We start from the raw sequence: 14,740 nt of genomic DNA, 5'->3' as shown, positions 1-14,740 counted from the left end.
GTGCGAATCAGCCTCATTAGGAGTGAATTGTTAGTGAGAGATCGAAAAGGGAAACAACTTTCATCTCTCTTAGAAATGATAGATGCCATGCTGCTCCTTGGCAACTTTGGCTTAGACAATTACATTAGCTCAGCACTCTGACCTGCTTAAGTTAATAAATCCTCAGGAGCCGATCAAGAAGGGAGAACTTCATGCTGAGTAAAGTTCATCTGGTATCTTCTGTAAATCATATAAAAGCACCTGAATAGATCCTTGACCAGCAATCTTTGATATTATCTGTCCCTGTATCAAACAACGATTTCTGAATCCGTTTCTAATTTGAAAAGGTTTTAGATTATGCTTGCTAAAAATATTTTTTCATAAAGAAGTGAACAACATCTCACGGTTGAGACTGTATCATCATTCAGAAAGGGCTGTTCATCTAAAATGACCTTGCTTACTAATGGGTAATCAGTTAATTTCAGAGAAATGTTGAGAATAGCCTTCATTAACAGGTCTGTGAAGGTTGAGTAGCTCCTTTTGGTTCCATTTGGTACACAGCCTCTTTCCATCCACAAAAAGGCAATCAATCAAACTGTTGCCTGTTGCTGTGCCACTGCTTCTCTGAAACACAAGACAAATGTGCGGTACAATGCAAGGACAAAAATATTCTAGTTCATGTCATTGTTTCTAATATAAAAATAATATGTGTGAGTGTTCGAAGTATATACAGAATACAGTTTCTTTCAAACGGAAACCCACAATGGTAAGTGAGGTAATGGGGTTTTGAAAACCCCAACCTATAGGATCAATGGGACATCTGTAATCGCAATCAGAACTGAAAGTTCATTAGGCTCACATAAGCACCTAATAAGCCTTGTTTTGTCGTTCACTTTCGCAACATTATTCCAGGCAACCTAGATTTGAAATTCAAGGATTTATTTGGGTTAAATAATCAAATCACATCACAATATAAGGATAAAGAGAGCAAACACAAGACACAGTAACAAGGATCAATAGTTTTCAAGCATGTTGAGATATCACAACCTGAAGATCATTTGTACTGGGTTTTACTCAGCATTGTGGAGGCTTGTAAAATTTGAAGGTTGCACCATTCCTCCTTGGCATTCTCTGAAAGCAGGAAAAACAGAGTTTCCAATTAAACGTCTACAAATGTCATGTGTAATGTTTTTTATCATGACAGGAGATGTTCTTGCTTATTAATTGTTTATTGACATCCTCTTTTCAATTCTCTTTTACTTCATTTGCTTTAGGCTTGTCATCATTAGTCTAAAACACATGCTGGGGACATTTCATTATTCTTGCTTCTATGTCTGTAATATTGACTCACTAACATGCTTCCCAAACAGTATTGTGTATTTACAGGAACGGACTGCTTTTGTGTCAAGAGATCCTGTTTCTTAGGAGCACTTAACAGACATTAAAGTGTGTATGAGATTGTAATCAAGACCAGTAAATGTGATGAATCAGCTTACAAGAATTCATTTGAATTGGAGTTTAGTTTCTAATTGTTTTATCACGTTGAAGATCTAAGCTTCTTCATGTACACAGAAGCAAATGTTTGCTTTGTTTCTATGTTTGTTGAGAGTTAAAAAGGGCACCCTGCAGTGAGGGTGGGTTGGTTTAGCGGTATCAGTGGCTGGTACACACATGCAAAGCAGCAGAAAAAGACTTATCTGTTTTCCTGTCGTTACATAGACATCAGTTTTTTAAGACTTAAAGGGATACTCCACCCCCAAATGAAAATTTTGTCATTAATCACTTACCCCCAAGTCGTTCCAAACCCGTAAAAGCTTTATTTGTCTTCTGAACACAATTTAAGATATTTTGGATGAAAACCGGGAGGCCTGTGACTGTCCCATAGACTGGCAAGTAAATAACAGTGTCAAGGTCCAGAAAAGGTATGAAAGTCATCGTCAGAATACTCCATCTGCCATCAGACGTGCAATCTGGGTTATATGAAGCAATGGGAACACTTTTTGTAAGCGAAGAAAACAAAAATAATGACTTTATTCAACAATTCCTTTGTCAACAGTCTCCTCAGCATACAGTGATGTGAAGAGACACAGAGGAGACTGTTGACAAAGGAATTGTTCTCGTCGCTTCATAACGTTACGGTTGAACCACTGATGACAGATGGACTATTTTGACAATGTCTTTCATACTTTTCTGGACCCTGACAGTGTTACTTACTTGGCAGTCTATGGGACAGTCACAGGCCTCACGGTTTTCATCCAAAATATCTTAAATTGTGATCCAAAGAGTGTTCAAAAGTCTCAGTTGGTCCTTTACATTTCAGCCTTTAAAAGTGCTGACAACCTATGAAGAAACGTTGACCATCCTTCCAAGCAGAACTGGTACAAAGCACCTTCTGATATATTGTCTGAATGGCAATTAAATAGACTAAAAGAATATTTGAACTAAAAAATGTTAATAGTTACAAAGAGGTTGATTTATAACATGTCATGAAGTCATACAGCAGAAATACCATTTGAATAATCTGGGACAGCCAAATATATAACAATACTTTACATAGGCTTTTGAACAGTATAATTATGAAGATTAATTGCTGGTCATGATAATATGATTCATGCAACGTTTGTTCATAAATTCCTTGTTATTAAGTCTTAATAGTAAAACAGAGTGTTGGGCTTTTGAATTGAGTTAAAAATGTCTTAAACACAGGGGATGAAATCTTTTTTTTTTATGCAACTGATAAAGACAATTGCTGTTGGTATGCTGGTAAGGGTAAAATGTAATAAAACCACCCACAGAACAAAAATTCTTACAAATGCAATGATAATTTCTGGTATTGTTTCTGCAGTTGTAGACTGACTTGAGTAAAGACAATAGTGGTTGAGATTTTTGTCTTGTATTAGGCAACTGGAAACTACATAATCTTATTGCATTATGTGATGTTTAAAGACATATGTATTATGTACCTTTTCAATCATTTCACTCATAGTTTTAAATATAGAACAGTTTTTTTTTTTTTTTCGGTTGGAAGAAAGAAACAACAGAAGGCTTTGTAATTTCACAGGAGTAAATTCTAACAAAAAAGACTTGAAGGTGCCTCAAGCAACAAAAGTCAAAGCAATTAATTTTATTCCTTATCACTTGTCCTGCTAAAAGACCTCTTTGGCAACAAAAGTAAAACAGAAAAGAAACTGTCAACCTCAAAAAATGTGTCTAATTCATACACTAAAGCCTCTTATTGCCATTTTGTCTCAAACTACCTACTGTCAGAATGACATATTTTGCTCATGCAAATGGGCACCTTTGATCATACCATTTTGCTTTTGTTTTTGCTTCCTGTTTTCTAGTAACCATTGAAGTAGTAGTATTAAAATAATAGTATTTTAACTGAATGCATTTGTGTGTGTACATGTGTGTGTGTGTGTGTGTGTGTGTGTGTGTGTGTGTGTGTGTGTGTGTGTGTATGTGTGTGTGTGTGTGTGTGTGTGTGTGTGTGTGTGTGTGTGTGTGTGTGTGTGTGTGTGTGTGTGTACTCATGCATACTCCTCTAAACTATGCAAGAAGCTGTTGATCTGTTCTTTAGGAATTTCTCCATCCAGATGGGCCAAGTATGTGTAGAGACTCTGAAATGTGTTGAAAGGAATCTGGGCTGCACCACCCTCAGGGTCTTCCGTGAGTATTTCACAAGCATGTTTCAAAGCACTTGTGATGGTCTGTGGGAACAGTACAGTAGACATAATTTCAAAACATACACTTTTTTTGACATTGTTTAGCAAACTTTGAATGAAGTGAACATCATTGTCTGTATGGTTTTTTGTAAATCTTTAGTTCTTGTTCAACTCCTTGAAATTTGAAACCATTTAAAAATCCAACACTGCCATCCAGAGCTCGTTAGTAGAATTACATTTACAACATCTCAAATAAAGCCAGTTAGCATATGATATCATGAAAAGACCAGTTCACCCAAAAACTATTCAACTGAAAATCTGAAAATTTACTCACCCTCAGGCCATCCAAAATGTTGATGAGTTTGTTTTTTCATCAGAACAGATTTGGATCAATTTAGAATTACATAACTTGCATACCAACGGATCCTCTGCAGTGAATGGGTGCCGTCAGAATGGGAACAGCTGATAAAAACATAACAAGTAATCCACACGGCTCAAGTCCATCATTTAATGTCTTGTGAGATGAAAAGCTGCATGTTTGAAATATACAAATCCATAATTTTAACATTTCAAACCGTTGATTCCATGAATCTATAATTATGGATTATGGGCTCGTATTTTGTCCAGAAATGATGTTTTAAATGCCTTAATGATGGATTGGAGTCCCACAGATTACTTGAGGATTATTGTTATGCTTTTATCAGCTGTTTGAACTCTCTTTCTGACGGCACCCATTCACTGTAGCGGATCAGTTGCTGAGCAAGTGATGTAATGCTAAATTTCTCTAGATTTCATCTGATGAAGAAACAAACTCTTCTACATCTTGGATGATTAAAATTCCAACAAATTTGGAGGAACCGTTCCTTTAATGTATCGTTAAGTACACAGTTACATATTTCTAGCCACTCACCCCGCCCAAAGCGCTGCATCCTAAAGCAAAAAACTGCATCCTATTGATATTTTCACTGAAGTTGCCAAGAGCCAGGATTGTGTCAAGCTGTTCAATAGGCAAGCACATGCCTTTCCACTTCTGAAGAAGCTCCTCTTTTGTAATGATTTCTTTGGGTGCAAACTACAGGTGAGAGAAACTTCATCAGTATTCATAAATATATGTTGTATTGTGTATAAAACATACAAAAGAAATGCAGTGGAACACACCTGTTGATGAAGGCTCTTTAGAAGGCCTGGTGTAAGTCCTGTGTCTGTTTTCTGAGTTGCTACTGGCATTTCCAGCCTCTCTTTGACTGGTAGGTCCTGACCTTTTGATAATGCTGAAAAATAGCTGGAGGAGAAGTTTTATTACAGTTTTATTGTTGTCATTTATCACACTTGTTTTATAAAGCATATATTATATATAATGCCAGTCTGATGCATTATGTTTAAAAAAAGCAAAAGTTACTCAGTTGCCCATTGCAGCACATCATGTGGCTGTGTCTTGATGGCAGTTTTTGTGAACTGCTTTAAAATATCAGGCAGTTCTGGAGGTCCGTTGATCTGCTGGCCGCAGTACATTGACTCAGGAGAAGGCATCACTTTGTTTGACTTTAAGATAATGACAAAGAGAAGGTGAACACAAAAGAGCACAAGAAGGACATTAGCCCGTGGATCAAGTAGCTACAAGCTACGCACTTGAACACATGAAAAGTGTGTTAACTTTAATTCGCTACAGCATCTGCTGGCGTTCCAGATTAACTAAATAGCATTTAATTTAAACAAACAAAAGAACCTACCGTTTTATGGTTATTTTAAATACAACGTTGTAGTTAAGTCCTTCTTCATAAATAGCTTATTATAAACGTAGAGTGTACGTTTATATAGGCTACTTTATATGTAGTAAAGGAGGTATGATATTATTTTGTCATCTTATAAGACAGCAGCGACTTGTGTCTCTGTGTTTTTCATAGCAACAGGTTGTTTGTAAGCATTACCTAGAAACCAAAAAGAGATCCGAGATCTGATTGGCCAATGCCAGCAAAGAGGGCGTTAACTAAAGCACGTGTTGCCATGTTCCTGCCTTTTAAGTCGCTTGTTCGTTTTTGTTTTTTTTTTATTTATTTATTTTTTGTTGTTTTGTTTGTTTGATTTTACTTTTAAAAATCAAAGTGAACGGTTCGGTTTATTATTTAAAAAAAAAACGGTGTTTGGGTTTGCAAGTGCTTGCAATGTGCGCTAATCTGATGCTTTTTCTTCGAAAGATGTAGCTGTATAAAAATATTAATATTAATTAAAATATTAACATTTTGTGAAAGAACACTAACTATTAAAAATATATTAGTTTAGCCCCGATTAATTAATGTTTCATTATCTAATATTTCAAAAACACTCGCTTATTTTGGTAGTTTTGTGTTGCTATGCTTTCTCTTGATATCTGGCAACTTATAAACACGCATAGACAGAACTCTTTCGTTCACGTCAAAACTTGTGTAAAATCAACGGTATATTTGCAACATCGTCAAGAAACATAGCAAACAGTTAAGGAAGGGTTGATGAGAAAGTTTCATGTGAGCACAAGACTGTCAGGGTTCTGTCACTTCGGTCTAGTGCAGGGTTCTCAAATCAGTTCCTGGACGGCCGCAGCCCTGCAGGGTTTAATTCCAACCCTGCTCCAACACACAAACCATGTATTTTTCAAATTATCCTGAAGGACGTGAATAGCTGGAATACCAGCGCTCACGTCTTGTTAAGTTTCGGTTTCGTGACGGGGTTCGTACTCTCGCGCTCCACGTTCTGTCTTGTTGTGGGAGCGCGCGGTCTCGAGTTCTCTCCTATGGTTCTCTCGGGCTGTACGCTCTTCTGTCCCCGTTGTTTTGTGTAGCACATGCTTTGTGTTCAGTCGCGTGCTTTACTGTTTTTATTATTATTATTTCAATAATAAACAACAAAGATTACAGTATGTACAAAAGAAACAGTAAGGAGTGCTTTACTGTTGACTTGTGGTGTTGCACGCAGCTCGTGTTTTCGGCTGCATGTTTTTATGTCATGTTATGTCTTGTGCAGTTTAGCGGGCAGCTTGTGTTTTTTATTGGCTGTGTGCTTTCATGTTGTGATGTCTTGTGTGAACACGCGGTTTATGAGTATTCTCATTAGCGGTGTTCCTGTCTTGTTTTGTTCAAACACATGGCTTGTGATTGTTTTGCTGCCCATGTGTTTTTGTTTTGTGCCAGCACGTGGCTTTTGTCTTTGTTTTGTGTTTGTTTTGTGTTTTCGTTGTTTTTTTTTGTCAGTTGTATTTTGTTACCTGATTATTGGTTAATTTGCCCCACCTGTGTTTCCCTAATTACCCTCCTCATTTGCTCCCTATTTATTCTCCTTGTATATGCAGTTCTGTGCCAGTTTGTTGACATATGTTCCCATGTTGTGTTGGCCAGTCTGGGGTCCCCTATGGGATGTATATATATATATATATATATATATATATATATATATATATATATATATATATATATATATAATTTATTTATTCCACCAAATTTTTTTTCTGATAATCAACATGGGCAATAATGTCACTGATATCACAAAAGATTATATGCATTCAGATTTTTTTTTGTTAAAATAAAATGTGATAACTGTTTTTTGTATTCGTTTTATGTATAGTAGCTTGTTATGCTATTATGAAATCTACGGAGCCCCTCTGGTCCCACAAGATAGTTATAATTTTTTTTTTTTTTTTGACAAAGTGGGACCAGAGGGGCTCCGTATCTTCCTGCATTGAGTCCTCACTCCATCCTTTACCCACAACCCTGACAAAGACTTGGACTTCTGAGAAAATACAGTCTGTGTTTACAGCCTATGCAAAGTGAAAACTTGCTAAAGGTCATGGGTGCATGCTGTTTGCTCCCAGTAGATGTTTGCAACTGGGTTGATTTTCTTGGCTTAACTACATACCTATTTTTGCAAAACAATGCATGTTCAAAGTATTTGGCATGTATCGGCTGTGTGGGACCATGTCCTCTGACGTTTGAGATATTGCGACACATTTATCTGAACCATTTAATGACCGTTCCCTTTGAGAATCTCACTATTCACATCAGAGAAAGGGTCAGGCTTGAGTTGCCACTTTTATATGAAAAATGGAGGATTCTGCTTTGAGAATAATGGGCTTTTCTCATGGCTTTGATGTGACTATTCTCTGCGCTCATGTCAGGAATCGGTTCACCGGTGCTTACGGGCCTCTATTCAACCACTTCATCATGATGGTGAAGCTGGATGGACACAGATGGCTCTGTGATGTAGGGTTCGTATCCGGATTCCAGCTGCCTCTCTCTCTCGAGACAGACAGTCCACAAGAACAGAGCGCATTGCCTCAGATCTCAGGAAAACATTTCATGGAAATGAAATCTGAGACTCAAGTATCAGGGGTTGGAGAAGAATGTTGGACGGAACTGTACAAATTCACCCTGGAGCCACGTGAAAGAGATGATTTCAGAGCCATGTGTGATTACCATCAGAGTTCTGCTAGCTCGATTTTCTCCTGAAAGTCTCTCTGTTTACTGGAAGAATCATAATCATGGGCTGCAGACTGATTATAAGTTTATCCTCAGTGGATGGAAGACAAGCTACAAAAACCACAAGAGTGTTTTTTACTTTTTTTGAGTTGTTGAGAGAAAAGTTTGGAATTGTTCTTCATTCTCCACTCACTCCAAAAGATGTTGAGATTGTACCACCACCAGTTACTTATTAAGGGGTTATTTGTTGGGTCTCTTTTTGCTTGTTAAGGTGGTCTTTAATAAATTCTTCTAATAAATGAGTAACATTTTGAAATAAAATGAATAAAATTTTGTTGAGTATTTATTAGCCTAATATTTAGAATTCGCTTTTATTTTTATTTTATACTATTTTGTTAGTTTTATTAATTTTATGTTTTTTTGTAATTTAAATATTTCTATTTTGCCTTATTTTATTTTTTTTTCAGCTTTAGTTTTGGTAATAGTGATTTTAAATTTGTAGGAATTTTAATACTTGGCCTACATTTATAAAATTGGCTGTCAAGGCAAAATGTTTGATTTTGTAAGTTTTTCATCTAATGTTTTAGATCAGCTTTATTTAAATGACCGAAAACCATGTTTAATAGTTTTAATTTTACAATCACAACATTATTCATATGAATAATGTTGTCATCGTAAAACTAAAACTAGCCTATTACATTGTTATAAAAAGTAACATCTAATTTGAATACCCTACGGACCAGATAATAATGCTTAAAACAACAACTAAGAGAATGTGACATTGTTTATTTATATTATTCTTTACAAAAACGTTTCGAAATATTTACACGTCGCGGAGAAGTTTGTCCTCACAGAGTTGCCGTAGCACAGAAAAAATGTCATATCTTGGGAAAATAGCCAAGGTAAAATATATAGATATGTTTCATTATATGAATTCGAATTTAGCAAGTACGGTTGTATATTTGTGTGCAACTAAATAAGATAATTATGCATAATAAGAAAGCTGAGATTTTTCAGTAAAGCGTTTATTTTGAGGATGCGCTACATCTCAGCGCATAGAGAGGGGCAGCAGTGATGTAGCTAAGCTAACTGGAGCTTATTGACCTCATAGTGTTTTTGCATTTTTATATTTAAACTAAATTGATAAATTTCTCAAAATTGTTTTTATATTTCTCGTGAATTATATTATGTCCGGAATTCTAAAAAATTATCTTCCTCATCCTGAATCATGCCAAACTCATATGCCTTGATGTTTGATTTTGCTTTCTTGTAATATTGTTTGGTAATTTCAGTTTTCCAGTACTTGTACATAATATGTGAATACATCATCTGCTTTGTTTCTAAGGTTACTATGACTTGTTTTATGTTTGTTTTCTCTGGCCTTCCTTGTTGAGGTGGTGCTGCCCATGGCTGTGCCCGGAGCCCTTGGCCTGATGTCTGCCACAGTTTTTGCAGCAAGCGAGGCCAAAGAAAATAACACCACCCTGATGACGGATGAGGTACTTCCTGTGCACTGTATTTTGGGATGCTGTTGGGTAGATTGAGGAGGTCATTGACATGATGTTGAATGGCTTTTACAACACCCCTGTATTTTTCAGCTTTCACTCTATGACACACCGGAGTCCCAGCTGAGGTACGAGGAGCCTGAGGTCGGTCATGTTGAGCAGGCTGTAGCATCTCTGAGGAAGACAGTGGAGCCTTATATTTCCTGGTGTCAGGTATGCTGTTGTACTGACAGTGCATAGTGAAGTGATTCAATAAGAAAGCTTGAGTTTTAGTTAATACAGTGTACTCAACTCAGACACATCAGATGATGTACGTAGTACATGCATATCTTCTCCATATTTTATACATTATACATTATCATAATGTTTGGTTTATAGTTTCCATGATTTATTTATGATTCTTGTCCACCTGCAGGAAAAACACAGTTTGCCACGGAGAAAGTGCAGGCAAGTTATATTGTTTATTTCTAGCAACTTAACAATTATGTTCATAATCTATTACCGTGATACTGAATTAACCAGTAATATTTTCCTATAACTTAATGTTTCTCTCTTTCAATCATAGTCTTACTACAACACCGTTGAGCCTGGTGTGAATACCACTCAAAGTATTGTAAAAGGTATGGACACAAACACATGGGTTTTCCACACCAGGGGGTTGCGATATTTGATGCCACCGACCCCCAAATATGATCACACTCATGAGAAGGACTCCTATTATTAAATTTGAATGCAGCTATAGATTTTTTTTATGTATAAAGACCCAATTTATAATGTCAGGAATAAATATTAATTAATCAATCATTTAATTAAGTTTATATGTTTTTATAGTAAGTATAATACTTTAGTGTTATGGTTTTTTTATATATATTTGTTTATATTAATCAAATTTCTATTATTTTAATTTACTTAGATTTTTTTGTTTTATGATCATTTTAATCTGTTTTTATTAATTATTGTATTCATTTATTTACATTGAAATTTATTTTTTGTGTATTTTAATCTTTTTAATCTCTAACCACTAGGCCACGACTTCCCCATATTGCTTATTTTTATTTCCAGTTTTTTCTATAAACATTTCCATGGTTATACGAAACGGCATTGCATTTCTTTTTTTTTTTTTCAGATATGTATGCGTTTTTGAACGACCCTCCATCTAAGTTCTTCCCCAGTGTGGGTGTTATAGGATTCTCTGGAATTCTAGGACTTTATTTAGCAAAAGGTATGATTCTTACTCCATTATTATTGATTCAATTTCGATCATAAGGTCTTTGACCTCTAACATTTGTTTTGTGTTATTATTAAGAACCGTTTTTTTGGATCTCTCTGTTGACAGGCAGCAGAATCAAGAGGCTGATGTTCCCCACTGGGCTGATGGTTCTGAGCACTTCCATGTTCTACCCACAGCATGCCGCCTCTGTTGCCAGGGCAAGTTTACAGTTCTTTCTTTTTAGATGGACAGGGTCTGTTGTTGTTTCTCAGCAGGCCTTCCAGTACAGACAGCAATAACTGAGGTTTTGAATAATGTAATGTCAACTACTATACTTGTGTCCTCCTGGGATATTAACAGCGCTTGTCTGGAGGAAATGCAGTCTGTGAATTGTATGTTCAGAGAGTCAGTGTTCCTTCCTCTTTTTTCCTGTCTGGCCATCCATAAGTGCTAAACTAGAAAGTGGAGGGATATTTTGAGAATTTTTCCATGAATAAGCTCAGTCAAATAAAGTGAATAATAGACTACACCCTGCCTCACAGGAAAAGCACTGAAAATTATATGAAGACTAATGAGCATGTTTTACTGTTTCACAGATTTTACAAAATTCAAATATCAGACATTAGTCCACTGATGAATTGTATGAATTGACTGTTTTTTCTTTTTTAACAGACCACAAAACACTACATATTTTCCTGGGGTTCAGAAGGGCGAGTTGTTTTGGAGGAGCTGCTGAGAGGGAAATCATCATCCAAGCACAAAGTGAGGAGAAATCTGATACTTGGCAGTGTTGTACTAGTTTTTTCCTCTTCCAAGACAGAGTTCATACTGTGCTAATGTCTTGTGCAGATTCATCCAAATGTCTTAAATGAAACCAAAACATAGAATACTGCGCAAAAGTTTGTGATCGGTACGATTTTTTTTTCAGTGTTTTTGAACTCATTTTATGCTCATCAAAGCTGCGTTCATCTCAATAAAAATTCAGTAAAAGTAATATTGTGAAATAACTTTTATATATTCAAAAATTTAACTTATTCATGTGATGGCAAATCTGAATTTTCAAAAGCCATAATTTCAGTCTTCAGTGGCACATGATCCTTCAGAAATAATTATATGCCGATTTGCAGTTTAAGGAAAATTTCTTAAGATCAATGTTGAAAACAGTTGTGTTGTGCTTAATGTAAGGAGTCTGAAGTCAAGATTTTGATGGCACATATATTTAACATTAAGATCATTCTAGAATTTGTAGAATAAACACTCTTGCTTTTCTGTAACCTTTTATCTTTTCCTTTCCAGGCTGAAAAAACACAGAAACCAGACAGCCAGAAATCAAGCTGAGACAAAGCAGTAAGTTTTATGAGGAGTTCCTGCCTTGCACCTGGATTCTGTTCTCTTTTCAATGCACGGATCAGTTTAGTGGTATTTGCTATATTATTGTGTTGGTCGTGTTTACTGGAACTGTATATTTGAATGTTTGTCTGTGCACTATATAATTTCCTTTTGTACATAAATGTACACTGCAGCAGTAACCATTTGGACTACCCTGAAAAAAAGAGCTACACACCTGACTTTCCAGACTGTGAAATTTCCAGACATTTTTCAACAACTCATTGACTTGTAGGGCTTACTGATGTTTCCTATTGTATTTCCACCAGTGTTGTCATTGCATTCTCTAGAACCTTCCCGTGCCACTATACAAAGATCAAATTTCAAACTTGCATAAGTTTTTAAAATCTTCACAAACCACATTGATCAGAGTCAGATTTTTTTACCCTTTTACCACTGTGACTAGGAGGAAAGCTTGAAGGTGTTAACTTATGCAAATAATCACAAGACATAATTTTTTCTTTCCTTTTTTAGACTTTAATGCATTAACTTGGATATAAGTAAAAAAGACTATTGATAAGCTAATCTGACATACAAATTACAGAATATGTTTGAAATATAAGTATGAATACATGCACTACTGTAACTTAATCTGTGTATTAATATGATGAATACCCACAGAGTATTTTAAAGTATTTTGTCTAAGCATTGAAGTATTATTTAAACTGAGCTGTGAGCCATCCCTATTTCCTCTTTGAACACTGGAACATCGGGCCAGCTCACTCTTCAGCAGACATTTTCAGGAGATTCTCCTTATCGATCCTGAAAAGTCGCCATCCCTCCTGCAGCGAGAGGTCGGAAGCCCCGCGTCGCTTGTAAAAGTCGATGGATGCCTTGTTGGACTCGGCCACGATGAAATGCATGCTGCTGCACCGATTCTTCACTGCTGTCTGCAGGTGGAAACAGAAGAGTCTATGATTGCATTTAGACGTGTAATGCATAAAATCATTTAAAGATGACATAAAACACTTACATTTCTGTGGTCTGTTTTGAGTTTATACTACTTGCTTATAATTACAATTTTGTGTCAGCAATTATACAGTTTTGTATCCATTTTTGTCTTTAATGATGCAAACTGTATGTGCAACAAATGTAAACAGGATGACTTACATCACTGAGGGTTTTCAAGATTTCAGACCCAATTCCAAAACCTGTGAAGCATGAAATGGTCAAGGGAATTTAGGAAGCACCTAGTTTCATAAAAGACACCTTAATAACACCCCCTTACCTCTGTACTCTTTCATTACATAAAAATCTTCAAGGTACAGCAATTTGCCAATCCAAGGGTCATAGGTGAAGTAGTACATGGCAAATCCAATCACAGAATAATCTGTAAGTGAACACCGGTGTCTTACACAATTGCATTACATGCTTGTGCATGAAAGTGAGAATATTAAAAATAATAATAATAATAAAAACTTATGAAAAAAAGTTTAACATCACATGTTGTTTCTATTGGTCTACCTATAAACAGTTTATTACGCTATTCAACAGGTTGAAGTGCATTAAAGATAACCTTTGTCTTGATATTTACCCTCGACTTTCTGATGCTCGGCTGGCACGTCTGCGATCACACAGTGGTAAAACGGGTGGTTTCCAAATCCGTCTTCGAGCAGATCTAAACAGAACATTTGTTGTCACTCCTGGCCAACTACTGAGCAAATGTAACATTTGAGAAATAATGTGATCCCACCTTTCTCAGTTAATTTAACTTGGTCTTCCATTTCTTCATACTTAGCGAGTTCCTGTAGAAGGTGGAAAGAAAAGATGCGGTTTGAACTTGAACTTGTCAGAACGTCAAGTTCTGTAGGCGGTGGGCCTAGGGCTTGTTTTCATGCAGGGTCATATTTGCATACTCCATCAATGTCTTGAAACGTTTTGAAACAATTTAACATAAATATAAAGATCATAATAGGTGTGAAATTAACTTTTAATATAATAACATGGAACAGTACACCAATAAACGCATTTTAAGACATATTTATAAACTTAAAAAAAAATGTTTCGACGTCATATTTTGCTGTCCTAAATAATAATGTACTTCAAACATACACATGCAATTAAACCAGTGTGAAAACTACCTTTATCAGTCGTAATATGTCAGGCACGTCTTTGGGTTCCGCTTTACGCAAATTAAAATTGGCCATTTTCTTCTTTTACTCTTTTTCCCTTTTCTCACTAATCCTCTATATGTGAAGAGAAGCAAAAGGTGTTTCTTCATTCGCTTCTCAGAATATTACCCTCCGCTGACAAGTTTGGGCTTCTCCTGGATGGGACTCGCATGCAGCAACTGACCCGACTGTGTTCACCTGGCTTTAGTAAATGTCCTTTGTTTATCAACTGGGACATATATTTGGCAATGGGGGAGGGGTTTGGTTACCATAAGAACGTTTTTTCCGATCGCGGACCAATAGCAGTAGTCCTTTTGAGCCACGTCATGACGCACCGTTATGCTGGTGCATCAGTGGGATTAAAACACTATAGGAATGTATGTATTTTCAACTGAAATTTTGTTCGTTTGAAGGACATTTCCTCTTGAGCAATGTTAAA

At 36.1% G+C, this 14,740-nt stretch overlaps 3 protein-coding genes and 1 pseudogene across 4 annotated transcripts; 2 read left to right on the top strand and 2 right to left on the bottom strand.

Annotated features, from left to right (window-relative positions):
- Nucleotides 1-897: 897 nt before the first annotated feature.
- Nucleotides 898-5,569, bottom strand: LOC109049839 (ropporin-1-like protein). Its single transcript, XM_042752180.1, has 6 exons — nt 5,375-5,569; nt 5,044-5,186; nt 4,803-4,926; nt 4,555-4,716; nt 3,520-3,689; nt 898-1,110 (listed from the first exon to the last, which is right to left on the bottom strand). The coding sequence occupies exons 2-6, from the start codon at nt 5,172-5,174 to the stop codon at nt 1,050-1,052; spliced, it is 648 nt and encodes a 215-aa protein (XP_042608114.1). The 5' UTR covers nt 5,175-5,186; nt 5,375-5,569; the 3' UTR covers nt 898-1,049.
- A 1,757-nt stretch (nt 5,570-7,326) lies between these two features.
- LOC109050247 lies at nt 7,327-8,596 on the top strand (annotated as a pseudogene).
- A 308-nt stretch (nt 8,597-8,904) lies between these two features.
- On the top strand, nt 8,905-12,303 carry apoob (apolipoprotein O, b). Its single transcript, XM_042752268.1, is given in 9 exon segments — nt 8,905-8,991; nt 9,484-9,588; nt 9,688-9,814; nt 10,010-10,041; nt 10,160-10,214; nt 10,721-10,816; nt 10,931-11,022; nt 11,477-11,566; nt 12,101-12,303. Coding segments are annotated over 9 exon segments (666 nt in total). The 5' UTR covers nt 8,905-8,964; the 3' UTR covers nt 12,143-12,303.
- Nucleotides 12,304-12,644: 341 nt separating this feature from the next.
- LOC109049840 (diamine acetyltransferase 1-like) lies at nt 12,645-14,546 on the bottom strand. 2 transcript variants are annotated; one of them, XM_019067496.2, is made up of 6 exons: nt 14,272-14,544; nt 13,884-13,935; nt 13,725-13,808; nt 13,419-13,520; nt 13,301-13,341; nt 12,645-13,080 (listed from the first exon to the last, which is right to left on the bottom strand). In XM_019067496.2, exons 1-6 carry the CDS (start codon nt 14,335-14,337, stop codon nt 12,910-12,912), a joined length of 516 nt encoding a protein of 171 aa, XP_018923041.1. In that variant the 5' UTR covers nt 14,338-14,544; the 3' UTR covers nt 12,645-12,909. The 2 variants fall into 2 exon arrangements, with proteins under 2 accessions (XP_018923041.1, XP_018923042.1); XM_019067497.2 differs by lacking the exon at nt 13,419-13,520 and having other exon boundaries at nt 14,272-14,546.
- Nucleotides 14,547-14,740: the final 194 nt, after the last annotated feature.

This window comes from Cyprinus carpio, chromosome B24 (assembly GCF_018340385.1).
Source record: "Cyprinus carpio isolate SPL01 chromosome B24, ASM1834038v1, whole genome shotgun sequence".
NCBI classification, from domain to species: Eukaryota; Metazoa; Chordata; class Actinopteri; order Cypriniformes; family Cyprinidae; genus Cyprinus; species Cyprinus carpio.
This window is presented reverse-complemented; position numbering and strand designations above follow the sequence as displayed.